This window comes from Nerophis lumbriciformis, linkage group LG29 (assembly GCF_033978685.3).
Source record: "Nerophis lumbriciformis linkage group LG29, RoL_Nlum_v2.1, whole genome shotgun sequence".
Classification (NCBI taxonomy): Eukaryota; Metazoa; Chordata; class Actinopteri; order Syngnathiformes; family Syngnathidae; genus Nerophis; species Nerophis lumbriciformis.
In genome coordinates this window covers 33,194,691-33,220,000 of record NC_084576.2, presented here as the reverse complement: position 1 = coordinate 33,220,000, position 25,310 = coordinate 33,194,691, and the positions used below count along the sequence as shown (strand labels likewise).

Sequence of the window (25,310 nt, the reverse complement as noted above, 5' to 3'; positions counted from 1 at the left end):
TAAATTAGTAAGTCAAAATATTGACTTACTAAGTCATAATAATGACATACTTAGTATCTCAGGTAACTAGGACTGTTTTGTTTTTACTTTACAGAAAAAATATCAAAATATATATAGTATATCGGCATTATTTTGACTTAGTAAGTCATTATTTTGACTTAGTAAATTAGTAAGTCAAAATATTGACTTACTAAGTCATAATAATGACATACTTAGTATCTCAGGTAACTGGGACTGTTTTGTTTTTACTTTACAGAAAAAATATCAAAATATATATAGTATATCGGCATTATTTTGACTTAGTAAGTCCTTATTTTGACTTAGTAAATTAGTAAGTCAAAATATTGACTTACTAAGTCATAATAATGACATACTTAGTATCTCAGGTAACTAGGACTGTTTTGTTTTTACTTTACAGAAAAAATATCAAAATATATATAGTATATCGGCATTATTTTGACTTAGTAAGTCATTATTTTGTCATTATTTTGACTTAGTAAATTAGTAAGTCAAAATATTGACTTACTAAGTCATAATAATGACATACTTAGTATCTCAGGTAACTAGGACTGTTTTGTTTTTACTTTACAGAAAAAATATCAAAATATATATAGTATATCGGCATTATTTTGACTTAGTAAGTCATTATTTTGACTTAGTAAATTAGTAAGTCAAAATATTGACTTACTAAGTCATAATAATGACATACTTAGTATCTCAGGTAACTAGGACTGTTTTGTTTTTACTTTACGGAAAAAATATCAAAATATATATAGTATATCGGCATTATTTTGACTTAGTAAGTCATTATTTTGACTTAGTAAATTAGTAAGTCAAAATATTGACTTACTAAGTCATAATAATGACATACTTAGTATCTCAGGTAACTAGGACTGTTTTGTTTTTACTTTACAGAAAAAATATCAAAATATATATAGTATATCGGCATTATTTTGACTTAGTAAGTCATTATTTTGTCATTATTTTGACTTAGTAAATTAGTAAGTCAAAATATTGACTTACTAAGTCATAATAATGACATACTTAGTATCTCAGGTAACTAGGACTGTTTTGTTTTTACTTTACAGAAAAAATATCAAAATATATATAGTATATCGGCATTATTTTGACTTAGTAAGTCATTATTTTGACTTAGTAAATTAGTAAGTCAAAATATTGACTTACTAAGTCATAATAATGACATACTTAGTATCTCAGGTAACTGGGACTGTTTTGTTTTTACTTTACAGAAAAAATATCAAAATATATATAGTATATCGGCATTATTTTGACTTAGTAAGTCCTTATTTTGACTTAGTAAATTAGTAAGTCAAAATATTGACTTACTAAGTCATAATAATGACATACTTAGTATCTCAGGTAACTAGGACTGTTTTGTTTTTACTTTACAGAAAAAATATCAAAATATATATAGTATATCGGCATTATTTTGACTTAGTAAGTCATTATTTTGTCATTATTTTGACTTAGTAAATTAGTAAGTCAAAATATTGACTTACTAAGTCATAATAATGACATACTTAGTATCTCAGGTAACTAGGACTGTTTTGTTTTTACTTTACAGAAAAAATATCAAAATATATATAGTATATCGGCATTATTTTGACTTAGTAAGTCATTATTTTGACTTAGTAAATTAGTAAGTCAAAATATTGACTTACTAAGTCATAATAATGACATACTTAGTATCTCAGGTAACTAGGACTGTTTTGTTTTTACTTTACGGAAAAAATATCAAAATATATATAGTATATCGGCATTATTTTGACTTAGTAAGTCATTATTTTGACTTAGTAAATTAGTAAGTCAAAATATTGACTTACTAAGTCATAATAATGTCATACTTAGTATCTCAGGTAACTAGGACTGTTTAGTTTTTACTTTACGGAAAAAATATCAAAATATATATAGTATATCGGCATTATTTTGACTTAGTAAGTCCTTATTTTGACTTAGTAAATTAGTAAGTCAAAATATTGACTTACTAAGTCATAATAATGACATACTTAGTATCTCAGGTAACTAAGACTGTTTTGTTTTTACTTTACAGAAAAAATATAGAGCTATATATAGTATATCGGCATTATTTTGACTTAGTAAGTCATTATTTTGTCATTATTTTGACTTAGTAAATTAGTAAGTCAAAATATTGACTTACTAAGTCATAATAATGACATACTTAGTATCTCAGGTAACTAGGACTGTTTTGTTTTTACTTTAAAGAAAAAATATCAAAATATATACAGGTAAAAGCCAGTAAATTAGAATATTTTGAAAAACTTGATTTATTTCAGTAATTGCATTCAAAAGGTGTAACTTGTACATTATATTTATTCATTGCACACAGACTGATGCATTCAAATGTTTATTTCATTTAATTTTGATGATTTGAAGTGGCAACAAATGAAAATCCAAAATTCCGTGTGTCACAAAATTAGAATATTACTTAAGGCTAATACAAAAAAGGGATTTTTAGAAATGTTGGCCAACTGAAAAGTATGAAAATGAAAAATATGAGCATGTACAATACTCAATACTTGGTTGGAGCTCCTTTTGCCTCAATTACTGCGTTAATGCGGCGTGGCATGGAGTCGATGAGTTTCTGGCACTGCTCAGGTGTTATGAGAGCCCAGGTTGCTCTGATAGTGGCCTTCAACTCTTCTGCGTTTTTGGGTCTGGCATTCTGCATCTTCCTTTTCACAATACCCCACAGATTTTCTATGGGGCTAAGGTCAGGGGAGTTGGCGGGCCAATTTAGAACAGAAATACCATGGTCCGTAAACCAGGCACGGGTAGATTTTGCGCTGTGTGCAGGCGCCAAGTCCTGTTGGAACTTGAAATCTCCATCTCCATAGAGCAGGTCAGCAGCAGGAAGCATGAAGTGCTCTAAAACTTGCTGGTAGACGGCTGCGTTGACCCTGGATCTCAGGAAACAGAGTGGACCGACACCAGCAGATGACATGGCACCCCAAACCATCACCCAACCATGCAAATTTTGCATTTCCTTTGGAAATCGAGGTCCCAGAGTCTGGAGGAAGACAGGAGAGGCACAGGATCCACGTTGCCTGAAGTCTAGTGTAAAGTTTCCACCATCAGTGATGGTTTGGGGTGCCATGTCATCTGCTGGTGTCGGTCCACTCTGTTTCCTGAGATCCAGGGTCAACGCAGCCGTCTACCAGCAAGTTTTAGAGCACTTCATGCTTCCTGCTGCTGACCTGCTCTATGGAGATGGAGATTTCAAGTTCCAACAGGACTTGGCGCCTGCACACAGCGCAAAATCTACCCGTGCCTGGTTTACAGACCATGGTATTTCTGTTCTAAATTGGCCCGCCAACTCCCCTGACCTTAGCCCCATAGAAAATCTGTGGGGTATTGTGAAAAGGAAGATGCAGAATGCCAGACCCAAAAACGCAGAAGAGTTGAAGGCCACTATCAGAGCAACCTGGGCTCTCATAACACCTGAGCAGTGCCAGAAACTCATGGACTCCATGCCACGCCGCATTGACGCAGTAATTGAGGCAAAAGGAGCTCCAACCAAGTATTGAGTATTGTACATGCTCATATTTTTCATTTTCATACTTTTCAGTTGGCCAACATTTCTAAAAATCCCTTTTTTGTATTAGCCTTAAGTAATATTCTAATTTTGTGACACACGGAATTTTGGATTTTCATTTGTTGCCACTTCAAATCATCAAAATTAAATGAAATAAACATTTGAATGCATCAGTCTGTGTGCAATGAATAAATATAATGTACAAGTTACACCTTTTGAATGCAATTACTGAAATAAATCAAGTTTTTCAAAATATTCTAATTTACTGGCTTTTACCTGTATAGTATATCGGCATTATTTTGACTTAGTAAGTCATTATTTTGTCATTATTTTGACTTAGTAAATTAGTAAGTCAAAATATTGACTTACTAAGTCATAATAATGACATACTTAGTATCTCAGGTAACTAGGACTGTTTTGTTTTTACTTTACAGAAAAAATATCAAAATATATATAGTATATCGGCATTATTTTGACTTAGTAAGTCATTATTTTGTCATTATTTTGACTTAGTAAATTAGTAAGTCAAAATATTGACTTACTAAGTCATAATAATGTCATACTTAGTATCTCAGGTAACTAGGACTGTTTAGTTTTTACTTTACGGAAAAAATATCAAAATATATATAGTATATCGACATTATTTTGACTTAGTAAGTCATTATTTTGTCATTATTTTGACTTAGTAAATTAGTAAGTCAAAATATTGACTTACTAAGTCATAATAATGACATACTTAGTATCTCAGGTAACTAGGACTGGTTTGTTTTTACTTTACGGAAAAAATATCAAAATATATATAGTATATCGGCATAATTTTGACTTAGTAAGTCATTATTTTGACTTAGTAAATTAGTAAGTCAAAATATTGACTTACTAAGTCATAATAATGTCATACTTAGTATCTCAGGTAACTAGGACTGTTTAGTTTTTACTTTACGGAAAAAATATCAAAATATATATAGTATATCGGCATTATTTTGACTTAGTAAGTCATTATTTTGTCATTATTTTGACTTAGTAAATTAGTAAGTCAAAATATTGACTTACTAAGTCATAATAATGACATACTTAGTATCTCAGGTAACTAGGACTGTTTTGTTTTTACTTTACAGAAAAAATATCAAAATATATATAGTATATCGGCATTATTTTGACTTAGTAAGTCATTATTTTGTCATTATTTTGACTTAGTAAATTAGTAAGTCAAAATATTGACTTACTAAGTCATAATAATGTCATACTTAGTATCTCAGGTAACTAGGACTGTTTTGTTTTTACTTTACAGAAAAAATATCAAAATATATATAGTATATCGGCATTATTTTGACTTAGTAAGTCATTATTTTGACTTTGTAAGTCATTATTTTGTCATTATTTTGACTTAGTAAATTAGTAAGTCAAAATATTGACTTACTAAGTCATAATAATGACATACTTAGTATCTCAGGTAACTAGGACTGTTTAGTTTTTACTTTACGGAAAAAATATCAAAATATATATAGTATATCGACATTATTTTGACTTAGTAAGTCATTATTTTGTCATTATTTTGACTTAGTAAATTAGTAAGTCAAAATATTGACTTACTAAGTCATAATAATGACATACTTAGTATCTCAGGTAACTAAGACTGTTTTGTTTTTACTTTACAGAAAAAATATAGAGCTATATATAGTATATCGGCATTACTTTGACTTAGTAAGTCATTATTTTGACTTTGTAAGTCATTATTTTGACTTAGTAAATTAGTAAGTCAAAATATTGACTTACTAAGTCATAATAATGACATACTTAGTATCTCAGGTAACTAGGACTGTTTTGTTTTTACTTTACAGAAAAAATATCAAAATATATATAGTATATCGGCATTATTTTGACTTAGTAAGTCATTATTTTGACTTAGTAAATTAGTAAGTCAAAATATTGACTTACTAAGTCATAATAATGACATACTTAGTATCTCAGGTAACTGGGACTGTTTTGTTTTTACTTTACAGAAAAAATATCAAAATATATATAGTATATCGGCATTATTTTGACTTAGTAAGTCATTATTTTGACTTAGTGAATTGGTAAGTCAAAATATTGACTTACTAAGTCATAATAATTACATACTTATTATCTCAGGTAACTAGGACTGTTTTGTGTATTGTTTTTACTTTACGGAAAAAAAATATCGAGATATATATAGTATATGGGAATTCAGCATATGGAGCGGAAAACACAACCAAAAATTGTAGGCTTCCTCACGCAACGAAGCCGGCCTACTTCACCACAGTCTGTAGTCTATTGCCCCCCGAAGGCTGTGGTGGCAGCGATGAGATGGAAACAGGCCGAGTTACGCTGTTCCTTACACCCACCCACCCCCTTGCCCCCGGAGAGACACCACCTTAACTAAGACATTTTCTGGGGGAAACACTGCATATCTGCATATTTTATACTAGAATAGCCTTTACCGTTTGTGACAACCTTTTCCCAAAACAATATAGAATCTAAGATATAACAGGATAATGTGTACATTTATCATTTGATTTCAAAACGGGTTACAAAAAAGTAGGACCCCAAAAATTTACAATGGTTTAATTATTAGGGTCCGCATGGCCCATTGCATAAGGGAGTCCTTATGCAATGGGACATAAGGACCTATTGAATTTCTAAGGTTTTATTATTATTATTATACCGGCCGCCTCTTTGAGCTGCAATTTGACCCACTTAACATGCTTCAAAACTCACCATATTTGACGGACACGTCAGGACCTGCAAAAATTGCCTTTTGATAAAAAAACCGAACAGCAAAACTCAAAATTGCGCTCTAGCGCCCCCTAGAGAAAAAAAAAAAACTAGACTGCCTGTAACTCCCACTAGGAAGGTCGGAGAGACATGAAACAAAAACCGTTATGTAGGTGTGACTTACACCTACCTTTCATAATTGTACATCCTCGGGCAAAAATCAACAGGAAGTTGGCAATTCCCCCTTCAAGACAAAAAAGTACTAAAAACAGTAACTTTTGCCTCTTTGAGCTGTATTTTGACCCCCTTAACATGCTTCAAAACTCACCAAACTGAACACACACATCAGGACTGGCTAAAATTGTGATCTAATGAAAAATTGCGCTCTACCGCAATTTTTGAATAAAACGCAGAAAAAAATGCTCCTCGGAAGAAAAAAATGACATAACTGCCTGTAACTCCCACTGGGAAGGTCGGAGAGACATGAAACAAAAACCTCTCCGTAGGTCTCACTTAGACCTACATTTCATAAATTGACAACCCCCAGCAAAAATCAACAGGAAGTTTGCTATTCCCCCTTCAAAACAAATTTTTTGTAAAAACCGGTCACCTTCCTTCAAAAACGATCCCCTCTGAGCGCGTTTGTCGTTTCGCCTTCAAACTAACACAGGAGATTGAACCCTTGTGATTACAATGACAGAAACGCTTTTTTTCTAACTGCTCCGGTTTTGATTTTATGACCCTTCAAAGACCCGCTGCGCTGATGCTGCTGCGCTGCTGTTTTTTTAAGATGGCTGCTTAAAAGCAGGAAGCACCAACGTGCCCACACAATGCAGACAAGGTAGGTACACTAGACAAAAGTCTTGGGACACTTCAGACTAAAAGTAGACAAAAGTATTGGGACACTTATGACTATCACTGGACAAAAGTATTGGGACATTTAGGACTAGCACCTGCCAAATATGCGGGGCCGACCAATGCTGCTTGCAGCTTTAATTATTTTTGAAATTTCCTAGCGCCAACACTGGTATTCTTAGAAAATAGGTGTGGACCTACAAATGGTGCTTGGGCCCCACTTTGGACATCCCAGGCATACACAAAGTAGAAAAGTAGGATAAATCCCCTCCACTCTCACCCATGCTCTGGTTTTCGTCGTCCTGGTCGATGAAGACGTGGTCCAGGACAAAATTGAGCAGCTCGTTTTGCAGAGCGCCGTCCGGGTTGAAGACCAGCGGCTCCAGGCCCTCTCGGCCGCCGGAGATCAGCTGGTGACTGAAGATCATCAGCAGGTCGCAAAGAAGCATGAAGGCCTGAGAAAAGAGGTGCCATGAGAGACGTGCGGGCGCCATGGAAACAACAAAACCTGTTGTCGTGTGCCGACCTGCTCTTTGACAGGCGTGTTGACGTTGGACAGGCACTGCTGGCACACGGCCAGGAAAGACTTCACTACTCTCCTGAGGGCCAACAGGTCGTCCTGCACGCACACACAAACACGATAAACACTAAGCACTTGATCAGAAAGTCAATCACCAGTGTCAATTATTGTCAGAGGGAAGTAATCACACTCATTATTGAGTGACGGCACAGAGGCTTAAATCAGCGAGTGTCTGCCAAAGCTCTTGGAGACAAGTCAATTGTAGAAAGAGTCCATTTCCCCTGAGAGCAGAGACCTTCAAAGTGTGGCCTGTGGCACATTTGAAAAATACTACAAAACAAAGTAGAATAAAAGAGCAAACAGGTGAAATGTAACAAGAACAAGTTGACTTTAATAACACAGGCTGTTTTTTTCTATAAAACTCACTGCTCAAAAAATCAATGCTGTTATGAATGATTGATATATTCAAGAATCCAATTACTTCACTTCGAATATTCCACTTTGAAACAATTTTTGAGGAAAATAGAAAGGGACAAGCGGTAGAAAATGGATAGATGAATGGATTGCAGATTCTGTGTTTGCCAAATAAAAAAGTTGTATTTGACAAAAAGGGCAAAAAACTCACAAAATTAATAATGATAAATACATAAATAACAACGTTTAGACAATGGATGGACGTGAAGTTGATCTAAAGACTTAAGTGTTGAAATTTTAAACGATGAATGACTTATTTCTAACACTTTTATGAGTGGAGCCCTTTTAGATCCCCAGATTTTTTTCTTTTCTTTTTTAAACTGTCATTGTTAAAAAAATATATAATTAATTGAAATCAACGTTATGATTTTTTTTATAGAGACATACTGTAATAACTTGAAGTAAATAATGAAGATTAAAAACCAATTACAAACAACAAATAAAACAATTAAAAATTAACTAAAAGCAGTCTTTTTCTCACGTGTCGACCTTTTTCTCATAAAATTGGGAACAATTTCTCATAATCTTTCTGTTTCTGTAATATTTTCTCGTAAAATTCTGACTTTTCGATGCAAAATAGTGACATTTGTCATATAAAATTCTGACTTTTATCGCAATATTGCCAATTTTTTTGTTGTTCTGGTAAAACAGTCACATTTTTTGAGTAAAATTATGACTTTTGTCACAAATTCGAGTAAAATTACCACTCTTTTCATAAAATTGCCAAAATGTTGAGCTTTTCTTGTAAAACTACGACTGTTGAGTAAAATTCCAACTTTTATCATAATATTGCACAAATGTTCAGTTTTTTTTGTAAAATTTTGACTTGCGTTGAGTAAAATTATGACTTTTGTCATAATTTGGTGACATTTGACATATAAAATTCTGACTTTTATCACAATATTGCCAATTTTTTTGTTGTTCTTGTAAAATAGTGACTTTTTTTTGAGTAAAATAATGACTTGTCATAATTTTGCAAAGTAAAATTCAGATTATTATTATTATATGGTCAAAATTTTACAATTTTCTTATAAAATTGTGACTTTTGTCGAGTAAAATGACGACTCTTTTCATAAAATCGCCAAAATGTTTCTTTCCTTGTAAAATTGTGACTGTTATTGAGTAAAATTACTACTTTTATCATAATATTGCACAAATGTTCAGTTTTTCTTGGAACATTTTTACTTGCGTTGAGTAAAATGACGACTTTTATTATAATAGTGCCAACATTCTAAGTTCTTCTTGTGAAGTTGTGTTCCAACTCATTTTTCACAACAAGCTTTTTTATATTTGCATGGTATGTATATATTATTAATGTTGTAAAAACACTTCTTTATATATCTAGAAAGAGTGGTCCTAAAGATGGATTTTTCAAATTGACTTTGTGTCGCTTTTAAAAGTGCTCCCTCTCTGGTCAACATATGAAATAACAAGTGTGTGTAAGAAATTGAAATGAGCCCCCTTTGGCCAAAATGTATTTAAAAATTAATGAAAATAAAAATGTATATAGAGACATACTGTAAAAGCTTAAAATAAATAATGAAGGTAAAAAAACAATTACAAACAAAATAAACAAAAACAACAACAAAAAACTAAAAGCAGTTTTTTTCTCACAATGTGTCGACTTTTTTCTTATAAAATTGGGAACAATTTCTGATATTCTTTCGGTTTCTGTAATGCAATATTTTCTCGTAAAATTATGACTTTTTAATGCAAAATGGTGACATTTGTCATATAAAATTCTGACTTGTATCACAATATTGCCCATTTTTTTGTAAAATAATGAAATGTTTCGAGTAAAACGATGACTTTTGTCATAATTTTGCCCAGCAAAATTTAGATTATTATTATAATATTGTCAAAATTTTACAATTTTCTTAAAAACTTGTGACATTTGTCGAGTAAAATGACGACTCTTTTCATAAAATTGCCAACATTTTAAGCATTTCTTGTAAAATTGTGACTGTTATCGAGTCAAATTCCAACTTTTATCATAATATTGCACAAATGTTCAGTTTTTCTTGTAACATTTTTACTTGCGTTGAGTAAAATGACGACTTTTATTATAATACTGCCAAAATTCTAAGTTTTTCTTGTGAAATTGTGACCTTTTTCTTGTGAAATTCCAACTCATTTTTCACAACAAGCTTTTTTATATTTGCATAGTATGTATATATTATTAATGTTGTAAATACACTTCTTTATATATCTAGAAAGGCTGGTCCTAAAGAGGGATTTTTCAAATTGACTGTGTGTCGCTTTTAAAAGTGCTCCCTCTCTGGTCAACATATGAAATAACAAGTGTGTGTAAGAAATTGAAATGAGCCCCCTTTGGCCAAAATGTATTTAAAAATTAATGAAATAAGTATGTATATAGAGACATACTGTAATAACTTGAAGTAAATAATGAAGGTTAAAAAACAATTACAAACAAAATAAACAACAAAAAACTAAAAGCAGTTTTCTTCTCACAATGTGTCGACTTTTTTCTTATAAAACTGGGAACAATTTCTGATATTCTTTCTGTTTCTGTAATGCAATATTTTCTCGTAAAATTATGACTTTTTAATGCAAAATGGTGACATTTGTCATATAAAATTCTGACTTGTATCACAATATTGCCCATTTTTTTGTTGTTCTTGTCAAATAATGACATTTTTCGAGTAAAACGATGACTTTTGTCATAATTTTGCCAAGCAAAATTTAGATTATTATTATAATATTGTCAAAATTTTACAATTTTCTTAAAAACTTGTGACTTTTGTCGAGTAAAATGACGACTCTTTTCATAAAATTGCCAACATTTTAAGCATTTCTTGTAAAATTGTGACTGTTATCGAGTCAAATTCCAACTTTTATCATAATATTGCACAAATGTTCAGTTTTTCTTGTAACATTTTTACTTGCGTTGAGTAAAATGACGACTTTTATTATAATACTGCCAAAATTCTAAGTTTTTCTTGTGAAATTGTGACCTTTTTCTTGTGAAATTCCAACTCACTTTTCACAACAAGCTTTTTTATATTTGCATGGTATGTATATATCATTAATGTTGTAAAAACACTTCTTTATATATCTAGAAAGAGTGGTCCTAAAGATGGAGTTTTCAAATTGACTTTGTGTCGCTTTTAAAAGTGCTCCCTCTCTGGTCAACATATGAAATAACAAGTGTGTGTAAGAAATTGAAATGAGCCCCCTTTGGCCAAAATGTATTTAAAAATTAATGAAAACAAAAATGTATATAGAGACATACTGTAAAAGCTTAAAATAAATAATGAAGGTTAAAAAACAATTACAAACAAAATAAACAAAAACAACAACAAAAAACTAAAAGCAGTTTTCTTCTCACAATGTGTCGACTTTTTTCTTATAAAATTGGGAACAATTTGTGATATTCTTTCTGTTTCTGTAATGCAATATTTTCTCGTAAAATTATGACTTTTTAATGCAAAATGGTGACATTTGTCATATAAAATTCTGACTTGTATCACAATATTGCCCATTTTTTTGTAAAATAATGAAATGTTTCGAGTAAAACGATGACTTTTGTCATAATTTTGCAAAGCAAAATTTAGATTATTATTATAATATTGTCAAAATTTTACAATTTTCTTAAAAACTTGTGACATTTGTCGAGTAAAATGACGACTCTTTTCATAAAATTGCCAACATTTTAAGCATTTCTTGTAAAATTGTGACTGTTATCGAGTCAAATTCCAACTTTTATCATAATATTGCACAAATGTTCAGTTTTTCTTGTAACATTTTTACTTGCGTTGAGTAAAATGACGACTTTTATTATAATACTGCCAAAATTCTAAGTTTTTCTTGTGAAATTGTGACCTTTTTCTTGTGAAATTCCAACTCATTTTTCACAACAAGCTTTTTTATATGTGCATAGTATGTATATATTATTAATGTTGTAAATACACTTCTTTATATATCTAGAAAGGCTGGTCCTAAAGAGGGATTTTTCAAATTGACTGTGTGTCGCTTTTAAAAGTGCTCCCTCTCTGGTCAACATATGAAATAACAAGTGTGTGTAAGAAATTGAAATGAGCCCCCTTTGGCCAAAATGTATTTAAAAATTAATGAAAATAAAAATGTATATAGAGACATACAGTAAAAGCTTAAAATAAATAATGAAGGTTAAAAAACAATTACAAACAAAATAAACAAAAACAACAACAAAAAACTAAAAGCAGTTTTTTTCTCACAATGTGTCGACTTTTTTGTTATAAAATTGGGAACAATTTCTGATATTCTTTCTGTTTCTGTAATGCAATATTTTCTCGTAAAATTATGACTTTTTAATGCAAAATGGTGACATTTGTCATATAAAATTCTGACTTGTATCACAATATTCCCCATTTTTTTGTAAAATAATGAAATGTTTCGAGTAAAACGATGACTTTTGTCATAATTTTGCCCAGCAAAATTTAGATTATTATTATAATATTGTCAAAATTTTACAATTTTCTTAAAAACTTGTGACTTTTGTCGAGTAAAATGACGACTCTTTTCATAAAATTGCCAACATTTTAAGCATTTCTTGTAAAATTGTGACTGTTATCGAGTCAAATTCCAACTTTTATCATAATATTGCACAAATGTTCAGTTTTTCTTGTAACATTTTTACTTGCGTTGAGTAAAATGACGACTTTTATTATAATACTGCCAAAATTCTAAGTTTTTCTTGTGAAATTGTGACCTTTTTCTTGTGAAATTCCAACTCATTTTTCACAACAAGCTTTTTTATATTTGCATAGTATGTATATATTATTAATGTTGTAAATACACTTCTTTATATATCTAGAAATTGTGACCTTTTTCTTGTGAAATTCCAACTCATTTTTCACAACAAGCTTTTTTATATTTGCATAGTATGTAAATATTATTAATGTTGTAAATACACTTCTTTATATATCTAGAAAGGCTGGACCTAAAGAGGTAGGCATTTTTCTCAGGTCTCAAGAAGGTAACAAACACAATAACGTGTGTGTGTGTGTGTGTGTGTGTGTGTGTGTGTGTCTGTGTGTAGCACCTTGCTGGGAGCGCCCTCTGTGATCTTGACCAGCTGCCAGAGGATGGAGTAGTGGGAGCACTGCAGCGCCTGCACGGCGATCTGCTCGGGCATGGAGCCCAGCTCGATGCCCGCCTTCAGCAGCCGGTAGCAGTTGCCGAACAGATCCCAGCGCGTCAAGTCGTGAGCGCTGGCACGAGAGGAGAGCACATGTTTACACGGACGGTGTGTGGAGCAGACGCTTGCCATGATCTTGGAGGAGGAGGAGAGTGGTACTTGTGGAAGGCTGTGAGTCTCTTGAGGGTGGATAAGACGTTGTAGATATCGTCGTCGTCTGCCTCCTCAGCCTGCCAGACACACAGACTTCTAATAAGCTACACATCTAAAAATATGAATATGATACAAGTTATCTTGTTGCTACTTCTGGTTCAAAGTCATCTGCTCCATTTTAATAGCAATCTACTGACATACATACGCTGTAAATGCCTTGTTTTAATAGCTGGGAAGATTATTGAGCAAGGAGTGAGGGGTGTTAATTGGAGAGTAGATGTTATTTTCCCAGATGTCACTATTTTTTTAAACCTGAATAATCATTTTGCTCTCTTTTGACTACGTGGTCTTTTATGAATATCACAGCGACCGGAAATACTTGTTGGAATCGGGCCCATTGTTAGCATAAAATTGGCAATAAATGTTAAAAAGAGCGTCGGACTTTGTCCTCGTTTGGATGCTACAATACATGATATTACTTTATTTTGTTTTCATGTTAAAAAAAAAACTCATTTTGAAGGTGTGGCGGCTAAAGTGTTGCCGTGGCATTAAGGGGAAACCCTGTAATTCACTAATTATTATTTTAAATATGAAATACTGGTATTGTATGTGTATACTAGGGATGTCCCGATCCGATATTTGGATCGGATCGGCCGCCGATATTTGCCAAAAATTGCGTATCGGCAAGGCATGGAAAAATTCCGATCCAGATCCAGTTAAAAAAAAACTCCGGTCCGTGTTTTCCAACGCACCGATTTAAATAGTACATTCCACTTTTCTGCTGCTCCCTAATTTCCGTTCCGCATTTTCCAGCACACCTTCAACACATCCACAGGTCTATGGATTCTCACGCAGTTGCTTTTAGCTGCTGGCATTACACGACAGGCTCTTCTCACTCTTTTCTGTGTCTCCCTCTCACAGACAGCAAGCGCACCTTCTTACACACGTCACATACTGTCACGTCATACGTCACATACTGTCACGTCATACGTCACATACTGTCACGTCATACGTCACATACGTATACGTCCTCCCCGAGCAGAGAGGTAGCAGCATGGCTAACGTTAGCTGTGATGCTAGCGCAGCCGTGTGACCAACGTTCCCTCTAAGGTGCGCGCCTGTGCAATTGCGCACTGTTTAAGCGTCCTCTGCGCATAGCAATTATATGCCACGCACAAAATCAAATAAAAAAATAAGCACATAACAATTTTTGACACACGGACACGACAGAGAAAACAGTTTTCGTCACCATTGTTCAAATATTGTAACGTCTGTCGAGACGCTTATCTCCATTCGGTGCCACACATCCACACCATCAAAATGACGAGGCAAAAATTTCCAGATCAACACCGTATGAAAAAATTAGTGATTTTTTTAGTTGTGATTTCCTTCTCTGCATGAAAGTTTAAAAGTAGCATATATTAATGCAGTATGAAGAAGAATGTTTTAATGTAGACATGCAAGCCTTGAAAGAAAATGTTGAAAATCAAGACTACATTTCCTGCAAATGGGTGCATTTCTACCCTATATTTTAACTTTAGATTTATTCTCATATCAAACTCTTTTGGCTGTCTTTTTGACACTTACCCTCCACACCCTGGATTATAAATAATGTAAATAATTCAATGTGATTATCTTGTGTGATGACTGTATTATGATGATAGTATATATCTGATAGTATATATCTGTATCACGAATCAATTTAAGTGGATCCCGACTTAAACAAGTGTAAAAACTTATTGGGGTGTTACCATTTAGTGGTCAATTGTACGGAATATGTACTTCACTGTGCAACCTACTAATAAAAGTCTCAATCAATCAATCAAAACACATAGAATCATCATACTGCTGTGATTATATGCATCAAGTGTTCATTCAAGGCTAAGGCAAAATATCCAGATATATATCGTGTATCGCAATATGGCCTTAAAATATGGCAATATTAAAAAAAGGCCATATCGCCCAGCCCTAGTTCAATGATGCCATTTCTGTTTGTCATGTATAATTTTGTCTATTTTGTGTTTATCCTTGAATAAACAGGTCAGTTTCTTGTTACCAACCATTGTGTATTATTCAAACTCCCCTAATTCAGCTGGCTAGTTGTTATCAAGAGTACTAAAACCCTTTTCAACATGATTCTGACAACTAAGTAGGCTAAATAACTTTAAACTTTAATACATGCTCGGATAGGCCATTATCGGTCAGTATCGGTATCGGATCGGAAGTGCAAAAACCTGGATCGGGACATCCCTAGTGTATACCATACAGTATATTGTATCTGCTGATGTAGTTATGTTGGAGTTGTTAAAAAAATAGGGGGCTATACCGATATACAGTACAGGCCAAAAGTTTGGACACACCTTCTCATTCAATGTGTTTTCTTTATTTCCATGACTATTTACATTGTAGATTGTCACATCAAAACTATGAATGAACACATGTGGAGTTATGTACTTAACAAAAAAAAAGGTGAAATAACTGAATATATGTTCTAGTTTCTTCAAAATAGCCTCCCTTGGCGCCGATTACTGCTTTGCACACTCTTGGCATTCTCTCCATGAGCTTCAAGAGGTAGTCACCTGAAATGGTTTTCACTTCACAGGTGTGCTTGAAGCTTATGGAGAGAATGCCAAAAGTGTGCAAAGCAGTATTTTGAAGAAACTAGAACATATTTTCAGTTATTTCACCTTTTTTGTTAAGTACATAACTCCACATGTGTTCATTCATAGTTTTGATGTGACAATCTACAATGTAAATAGTCATGAAAATAAAGAAAACACATTGAATGAGAAGGTGTGTCCAAACTTTTGGCCTGTACTGTACTGGCCCACTATTTTTTTAACAACTCCAACAGAACTACATCAGCAGATACAGTATACTGTAATGCAGTGGTCCCCAACCACCCGGCCGCGGCCCGGTACTGGTCCGTGGATCGATTGGTACCGGGCCGCACAAGAAATAAATAAAAATAAATAAATAAAAACATTTAAATCAACATAAAAAACACAAGATACAACCCAAAAAACCTCCCTCCCCCATTCGCACAAAAGGGTTGTTTCTTTCTGTTATTAATATCCTGGTTCCTACACTATATATCAATATACCGTATTTTCCGCACTATAAGCCGCCCCGGGTTATTAGCCGCACCTTCAATGAATGGCATATTTCAAAACTTTGTCCACCTATAAGCCGCCCCGGACTATAAGCCGCGCCTACGCTGCGCTAAAGGGAATGTCAAAAAAACAGTCAGATAGGTCAGTCAAACTTTAATAATATATTAAAAACCAGCGTTCTAACAACTCTGTTCACTCCCAAAATGTACGCAAATGTGCAATCACAAACATAGTAAAATTCAAAATAGTGCAGAGCAATAGCAACATAATGTTGCTCGAACGTTAATGTCACAACACACAAAATAAACATAGCGCTCACTTTCTGAAGTTACTCTTCATTCGTAAATCCTTCGAATTCTTCGTCTTCGGTGTCCGAATTGAAAAGTTGGGCAAATGTGGGATCCAAAATGGCCGGTTCCGTCTCGTCGAAGTCATCGGAGTCAGTGTCACTGTTGTCCAGCAGTTCTGTGAATCCTGCCTTCCGGAAAGCTCGGACCACAGTTGTGACCGAAATATCCGCCCAGGCATTTACGATCCACTGGCAGATGTTGGCGTATGTCGTCCGGCGCTGTCTGCCTGTCTTAGTGAAGGTGTGTTCGCCTTCGGACATCCATTGTTCCCACGCCGTTCGCAGTCGTGATTTGAATGCCCTGTTGACACCAATATCTAGCGGCTGGAGGTCTTTTGTCAATCCACCCGGAATGACGGCGAGTATTGAATTAAGCGCGTAAGCGTGTCTCTTAATGTGATGTTATGAGCTAGCAAATATAACAACTACACTACCCAGCATGCAACGATAGTGACGAGCATGCGCGGTAGCCCTGAGAAGCGTTGTTGTATGTGCTGGCAGTTAGAATGTGGTTATGAGCACGCTGTGAGTAAACGTTGAGAACTCAGTTAACACGCCTCGTCTGCATTATTTATAATTAGACAGACAACACACTTAATAGGAGCCATTTTGGGGTCTTTACATAAACACACAAATGGAAATGAAACGTCACATATCCCAGCATGCACCGCGCGCTTCTTCTACGGGGAAAAAAGATGGCGGCTGTTTACCGTAGTTGCGAGACCTAAACTTTATGAAAATGAATCTTAATATTTATCCATATATAAAGCGCACCGGGTTAAAAGGCGCACTGTCAGCTTTTGAGAAAATTTGTGGTTTTTAGGTGCGGCTAATAGTGCGGAAAATACGGTAGATCAATACAGTCTGCAGGGATACAGTCCGTAAGCACACATGATTGTATTTTTTATGCCAAAAAAAATTTAAAAAAAATAAAAATAAACATTACCAGCCTCAGTGATGTAACCAGGGACCTCCCAAATAAATAGAGGAGCACGTGGGCTGTGCCTTAGGGCGTAGTGGGAGATTGTAACTGAGTGTGCACCCCCAAACGTCTCTCCTCATTGAGCCAAATTGAACTCTGTCTCTGCATGATTCCTTGCTTCTTGTCTGTTTAATAGATGTCATCAGTGTGTGAACCTGACAGCATTAGTGTTTTACAAGCTTCTCATCTTCTTCTACAGAATAAGATGGACGGTGTCCGACTATGAATAACCAAAAAAATTGTCAAAATTTCCAAACTTCCCGAGCTTAGCTTCCGTGGTAAATTTCCCGGAAACTTTCCACCCCTTTGCAACCCTACTAATGATGCCCGAAAATGTGGCCGTATGGGTCAATCTCTAGTATTCACGGCGAGTGACAAGTCCTACCTCCTGCAGCAATTCCTCCACGGAGTGTGCGAAGCGGTCGGTCATCTCGTCGATGAGCTGCGAGCGGGAGATGTCCACGCGGTTCATGATGGTGTACTCCTCCGAGCAGAGGATGCTGTAGGTCTTGCTGCAGGCCTCCAGCACGTCCATCTCGATGTGCTTCTCCACCACGTGACGGATCTGCTTCAGCAGCGCGTCCAGGTGCTTCTCCATGCGCCCGGCGCTGTACACGTCCAGGTCGAAGAACTGCGGGATCTGCAGGAGGTTGGCCACCTTCTCCGAGTCCGCTTGGTACTGACATGAGGAACGGGGGTTGCAGTTCAGTCATGATGATGTAAAGCTTTTAAAAATGAACTTACCTTGGACAACAGCATGGGCAGAGCCATGATGAAGTGCTCTGTCAGTTTGTTCTTGTCGTCTATCTGGGTCTTCCTCTCCTTGGCCGTAAGTACCTGGACAGAGCAGAGAACACGATACAGTAGGAAGGAGTTTCATATTCCTCATGAAACATGACAATTTGGGGGGGTGGACTATCCACTTTAGCCGTCAGACGGCACTCAGATGTTGAATGTCTTCAAATGTGTTTTGTGGCAATTCCGTGTAACAAAAAAGATCAGTTATAAAAATTAGGGTTGCAGAGGGGTGGAAAGTTTCCGGTAAATTTCCGGAAACTCTCCGGAAATTTACCACGGGAAGTTAAGCTTGGGAAGTTTGGAGATATTGACCATGTTTTGATCATTCAAAGTTGGACACCGTCCATGGGAATGAATGGGAATATACGAGAATGAATGGAAATATATGGGGATGAATGGAAATATATGGGAATAAATGGAAATGAATGAAAATATATGGGAATATATGGGAATAAATGGGAATAAATGGGAATAAATGGGAATGTATGGGAATGAATGGGAATGTATGGGAATGAATGGGAATGTATGGGAATAAATGGGAATGTATGGGAATGAATGGGAATGTATGGGAATGAATGGGAATGTATGGGAATATATGGGAATATACGAGAATGAATGGAAATATATGGGAATGAATGGGAATGAATGGGAATAAATGGGAATAAATGGGAATGTATGGGAATGAATGGGAATGTATGGGAATGAATGGGAATGTATGGGAATAAATGGGAATGTATGGGAATGAATGGGAATGTATGGGAATGAATGGGAATGTATGGGAATATATGGGAATATACGAGAATGAATGGAAATATATGGGAATGAATGGGAATGAATGAAAATATATGGGAATATATGGGAACAAATGGGAATATATGGGAATGAATGGGAATAAATGGGAATATATGGGAATGAATGGGAATGTATGGGAATGTATGGTAATGAATGGGAATATACGAGAATGAATGGGAATATACGAGAATGAATGGAAATATATGGGAATGAATGGGAATGAATGGAAATATATGGGAATGAATGGAAATATATGGGAATGAATGGGAATATATGGGAATGAATGGGAATAAATGGGAATGAATGGGAATGTATGGGAATATATGGGAATGAATGGGAATAAATGGGAATAAATGGGAATGCATGGGAATGCATGGGAATATATGGGAATGAATGGGAATATATGGGAATGCCCTGCGATGAGGTGGCAACTTGTCCAGGGTGTACACCGCCTTCCGCCCGATTGTAGCTGAGATAGGCTCCAGCGCCCCCCGCGACCCCAAAAGGGAATAAGCGGTAGAAAATGGATGGATGGATGAATGAATGAGAATATATGGGAATGAATGGACATATATGGGAATGAATGGGAATATATGGGAATTAATGTGAATATATGGGAATGAATGGAAATATATGGGAATGAATGGGAATATATGGGAATGAATGGGAATATATGGGAATGAATGGGAATATATGAGAATGAATGGAAATATATGGGAATATATGGGAATGAATGGGAATATATGGGAATGAATGGGAATATATGGGAATGAATGGAAATGAATGGAAATGAATGAAAATATATGGGAATATATGGGAATGAATGGGAATATATGGGAATGAATGGGAATATATGGGAATGAATGGGAATATATGGAAATGAATGGAAATGAATGGGAATGAATGGAAATGAATGGGAATATATGGGAATGAATGGGAATATATGGGAATGAATGGGAATATATGGGAATGAATGGGAATAAATGTGAATGAATGGGAATATATGGGAATGAATGGGAATATATGGGAATGAATGGGAATATATGGGAATGAATGGGAATATATGGAAATGAAAGGGGAATTCCAACAATGATATATTATTGGGCACTTGTCTATATGCTGCTGCATCTTTGTGGCATTTTTGACGTAGCTCTTTGCACAGTATTTACAAATATACACCGCCTTTCTGCCTCCATTGGTTGGGGTGGAATGTCTCCACACATCAGATCAAATATATTATCATCATCAACACTTACCTGACTGGATGAAGTCCTTGGGCTCAAATACTAGTGTGGCCTCAATATGCATTTATTTAATCCATCCATTCATTTTCTATATAATGTTATTTATTTCACCATATGAAATATAACTTACTTCACTCATTATTTTTTTTTAATGTTATTACTTATGTCGTATAATGCGAATAACTTGAGAACAGGAAGTGGACGAAAGTTTTAGCAACTGCTATTTGAAGGAAAAGGGGTAGGATTAAATAAGCTCTGCTTCTTCCTACTCCTTTTCCAACATGTTGAATAGAGAAAATGGAAATTGTGATGCATCATGTTGTATGCATGCATGTGTGATGTATCATGTTGTATGCATGCATGTGTGATGCATCATGTTGTATGCATGCATGTGTGATGCATCATGTTGTATGCATGCATGTGTGATGCATCATGTTGTATGCATGCATATGTGATGTATTCAATTCCAACTTTGACCACAGCGTCAGTTGCTATGTAGAGTGGCGCTTTCCATCATTTTCACAGCACACTGCATTGCAAAATGATTACGAGGGAGGGGGGGGGGGGCTCTTCCTCTCATGCGAGATCCACCCAGGAACCGGGCCGTACAAAACCCTTTCCCTACTAATAATGATAGAAAAGAAAAGGTGACGCACCCGCTTGCCGGTGCCTCTGCCGACAGGAGGGTGTGCCTCGGCCGCCTGGCGGATGGTGCACACCATCAGCTCTATCAGGGCGCTCTCCTGGCGGTCTGAAAGCACTGCGGAGAAGCCAATGAATAGAAGACCTGAGGAAAATAATGACTGCTGTGGTCTTACACTCTTCTCCCTGCACGGGCTCCTCCAGCAGCAGCTCCGTCATACACTCCCAGTCCTTCAGCAGCTCCTGAGAACTTTCCCACAGGGAGTCCACCAAGTAGGCTGCGTGCTCGTGAAGCTGCACACACACACACATACACACACACACACACACACACACACACACACACACACACACACACACACACACACACACACACACACACACACACACACACACACACACACACACACACACACACACACACACACACACACAAACACTTGTCACGCAACAAGGTGGAGAGGAAAGCCTGGACTTTCTTACAGGCACAGGTTCTAACATAGTTATTATAACTACTGTATTTTTCGGACTATAAGGCGCACTTAAAATCCTTTAATTTGCTCAAAACTCCACAGTGCGCCTTATAACCCGGTGCGCCTAATGTACGGATTCATTTTGGTTGTGCATACCGACCTCAAAGCTATTTTATTTGGTACATGGTGAAATGATAAGTGTGACCAGTAGATGGCAGTCACACATAAGAGATACATGTAAACCGCAATATGATGGCAGTCACACATAAGAGCATTACACACGGCGCTCAAAAATCTATCAAAATCTTTTAGTAGGACTTTGGTAAGCTTTGGTAACCCACACCGCTTGATGGATTGTACTGTGCTTCAACATAAGAGTATTATTATGGTGTGTGTAGAAGGTAAGACATATTATCTGCTGTTTTGTTTCACAATATCATGCAAAAGCAACTTTTCCTACCTTCTGGTACCTGCTGATCTGTATTTGGGATCTGCATAAGTCCTGACAATTTGCGCGTGTCCGCCATCGTAGTCCGTAGTGGATAATCTTCTTCTTTTTCTCTATCTTCTTGTTATGTGACATTCATCCTTCACTGTTGCCATTTCTAATATAAAGTAGTGTAAAGTTCTTACTTATATCTGTCAGTAAACTCACCATGAAAGCACTAAAACATACCGGTGTAGTGACTTGACATTATTCACCCAAGGAACTTTAGTTATTAGAGAGTTCCGGTCACGGAACACATTTCGTGTGTTGTTGTTGCACTAGTGAGCCACGGATGAGGAGATGCTGCTCCGTTATTGATTGAAGTAAAAGTGTGAATGTCATTAAAACAGTCAGCGCCATCTTTTGACACTTCTTCCACTCCCGTCCTTGCACGCTACACCGCTACAACAAGGAGAAGACGCTGTCGAAGTGGAGGCACGTAAATAAGAGCGCCCACAAAACGGTGCATCCTGAAGAGACTGTCAGAAAGTGAGTTGAAGATGATGTGTAAAACATCATCTATGCAACATTTTGAGCAAAGAAGCACCATTACATGTTATGAAGTCTTTTACTTGTAGAAAAAAACAACTTTAATGCGCCTTATAATCCGCTGAGCCTTTAGTATGAAAATAGACCTGACTAGACACGCTCTTCGGCAGTGCGCCTTATAATCCGGTGGTCCGAAAAAGAGGGTACCTTAATACCTTTCTGACAGGAGGACAGGCGGAAGGGTTACCTCACTCTCCAGGAAGAAGAGCACCAGCATGCGGATGAGGTTCCCATTGGGGCTGCTCCTCCCTCGCCGCTTGGCCAGGGCCTCCTCCGCCTGAGGGTCATGACGACTGAACAGCCTGGAGGAGACAAGATGGCTTAGAACAAGGCTGTCCAAACTAAAATACTAATCTAAATAAAAGTCAAAGCATTTTGATTTCTCATTTTTGAATATAATAAAATAATACTTTTTTTTTTTTTTTAACCTTTCGGGCTCCTCTCAAGTTTGGTCCAAGGGACCTGGAAGGATCTCAGTGATATAAATGTTCAAATAAGTCACATATTAATCATATCAAATATCTTTAAATGAACATGTTTTTATGTTTAATGCCCTTTTTGTCAAGACCCTGTTTTTACGGCAAAAACACAAATTAGGCGATATTTTCTTCTGAGTGTAATTGAAGCCTTAAATATGTCAATAATTACAAATTAAGGGGGATCTAAAAGGGCCACCACTCATAAACAAGTTAAAATTAAGTATTTTTAATTTTTTTTATTTTCAACACTTAAATCCCTAAAAGAACTTCAGATCTCACCATCCATTATAAGTTCTTATGTTTATGCTTTTGTTTTATGCCCTTTTTGTCAAGACCCTGTTTTTACGGCAAAAACACAAATTAGGCCATATTTCCATCCTTAAAAATCTGAGTGTAATTGAAGCCTTAAATATGTCAATAATTAAAAAATAAGGGGGATCTAAAAGGGCCATCACTCATAAAGTTAAGTCTTTTTTTTTTTTTTTCAACACTTAAATCCCTAAAAGAACTTCAGATCTCACCATCCATTAGAAGTTCTTATGTTTATGCTTTTGTTTTATGCCCTTTTTGTCAAGACCCTGTTTTTACGGCAAAAACACAAATTAGGCCATATTTCCATCCTAAAAAATCTGAGTGTAATTGAAGCCTTAAATATGTCATAAATTAAAAATTAAGGGGGATCTAAAAGGGCAACAAGTTAAAATTAAGTATTTTTATTTTTTTTCAACACTTAAATCCCTAAAAGAACTTCAGATCTCGCCATCCGTTATAAGTTCTTATGTTTATGCTTTTGTTTTATGCCCTTTTTGTCAGAGAAAACTTAGGTTTTTTGTATAGTAAACACAAATTAGGCGATAGTTTCCCCAAATAAATTTCTGAGTGTAATTGAAGCCTTAAATATGTCAATAATTAAAAAATAAGGGGGATCTAAAAGGGCCATCACTCATAAAAAAAGTTAAGTCTTTTTTTCATTTTTTTTTCAACACTTAAATCCCTAAAAGAACTTCAGATCTCACCATCCATTATAAGTTCTTATGTTTATGCTTTTGTTTTATGCCCTTTTTGTCAGAGAAAACTTTGATTTTTTATATGGTAAACACACAAAATATGCATTAATTCCCCCCCAAAAAATGTTCCAAAGTGGATTATTTGATGTGAAGTAATAGGAGCCTCAGATAGGTCAATAATTCATAACATTGATTTTGATTCATTATTAATGTTTGAGCAATGACAGTTTTAAAGAAAAACCAGCCTGCATGGCAACTTTGTGTCATTAGAGTCAACATTGCAACTTTTTCGACATCCTTGACCTTTTAATCCACTTTTTTACGTTAAGTATTTTTAGAATGTGCTGCTGGTCGTTAAAAACTTAAGTTCTGTCGATAAAAAAAAATGTTCTTGGTGTTTTGTTGGCAAAACCACAATATATGCAACATTTTCCTCAAAAAAATCTGAAGGTGAAATATTTGATCTGAAATAGTTGGCGCCTTTCACATCACATATTTGATATTTTGTGAAGAAGAAAAAAATTAAGAGAACTTTGTCAGCGTTCTGTTATAATGACAAAATGTATCATTAAGTATTAGTATGAATATTTGAACTTTTTTTCATTACACCATCTTTTTTTTACTGTTTCTTGTGAGGATTTTGTCTCAACTATATTCTGCGAGCCAACAAAACTCGAGCTGCGGGCCACAAACAGCCCTGGGCTGCACTTTGGAAACCCCTGCTTTAGATCCAGCTGCTGATTATGAGTTTATTTAATTGTTTGTTTTATGCCTTTTTTGTCCAAGAAGAAGTTGTTTTTTAAATGGCAAACACACGCAATACGCAATATTTTCCCCAAAAAACATGTCAAAGTGGAATATTTGATGTGAAGTAAGTGGCGCCTTGAATAGGTATTTAATTCATAACAGTATTGATTTTTTATCACGTTATTTATGTTTTATCTCA

General features: G+C 35.3%; 1 protein-coding gene across 1 annotated transcript in view; it reads right to left on the bottom strand.

The window, feature by feature from the left end:
- stag1a (STAG1 cohesin complex component a) overlaps nt 1–25,310 on the bottom strand; it is a 165,267-nt gene that overhangs the window by 24,598 nt on the left and 115,359 nt on the right. The window contains exons 14-22 of the mRNA XM_061924458.1: nt 23,066–23,180; nt 21,546–21,663; nt 21,384–21,487; nt 18,638–18,730; nt 18,279–18,572; nt 13,456–13,526; nt 13,201–13,369; nt 7,689–7,781; nt 7,443–7,617 (exon numbers count right to left, since the gene is read on the bottom strand). Coding sequence (XP_061780442.1) covers nt 7,443–7,617; nt 7,689–7,781; nt 13,201–13,369; nt 13,456–13,526; nt 18,279–18,572; nt 18,638–18,730; nt 21,384–21,487; nt 21,546–21,663; nt 23,066–23,180 — 1,232 coding nt within the window. The remainder of the gene's footprint in view (nt 1–7,442; nt 7,618–7,688; nt 7,782–13,200; nt 13,370–13,455; nt 13,527–18,278; nt 18,573–18,637; nt 18,731–21,383; nt 21,488–21,545; nt 21,664–23,065; nt 23,181–25,310) is intronic.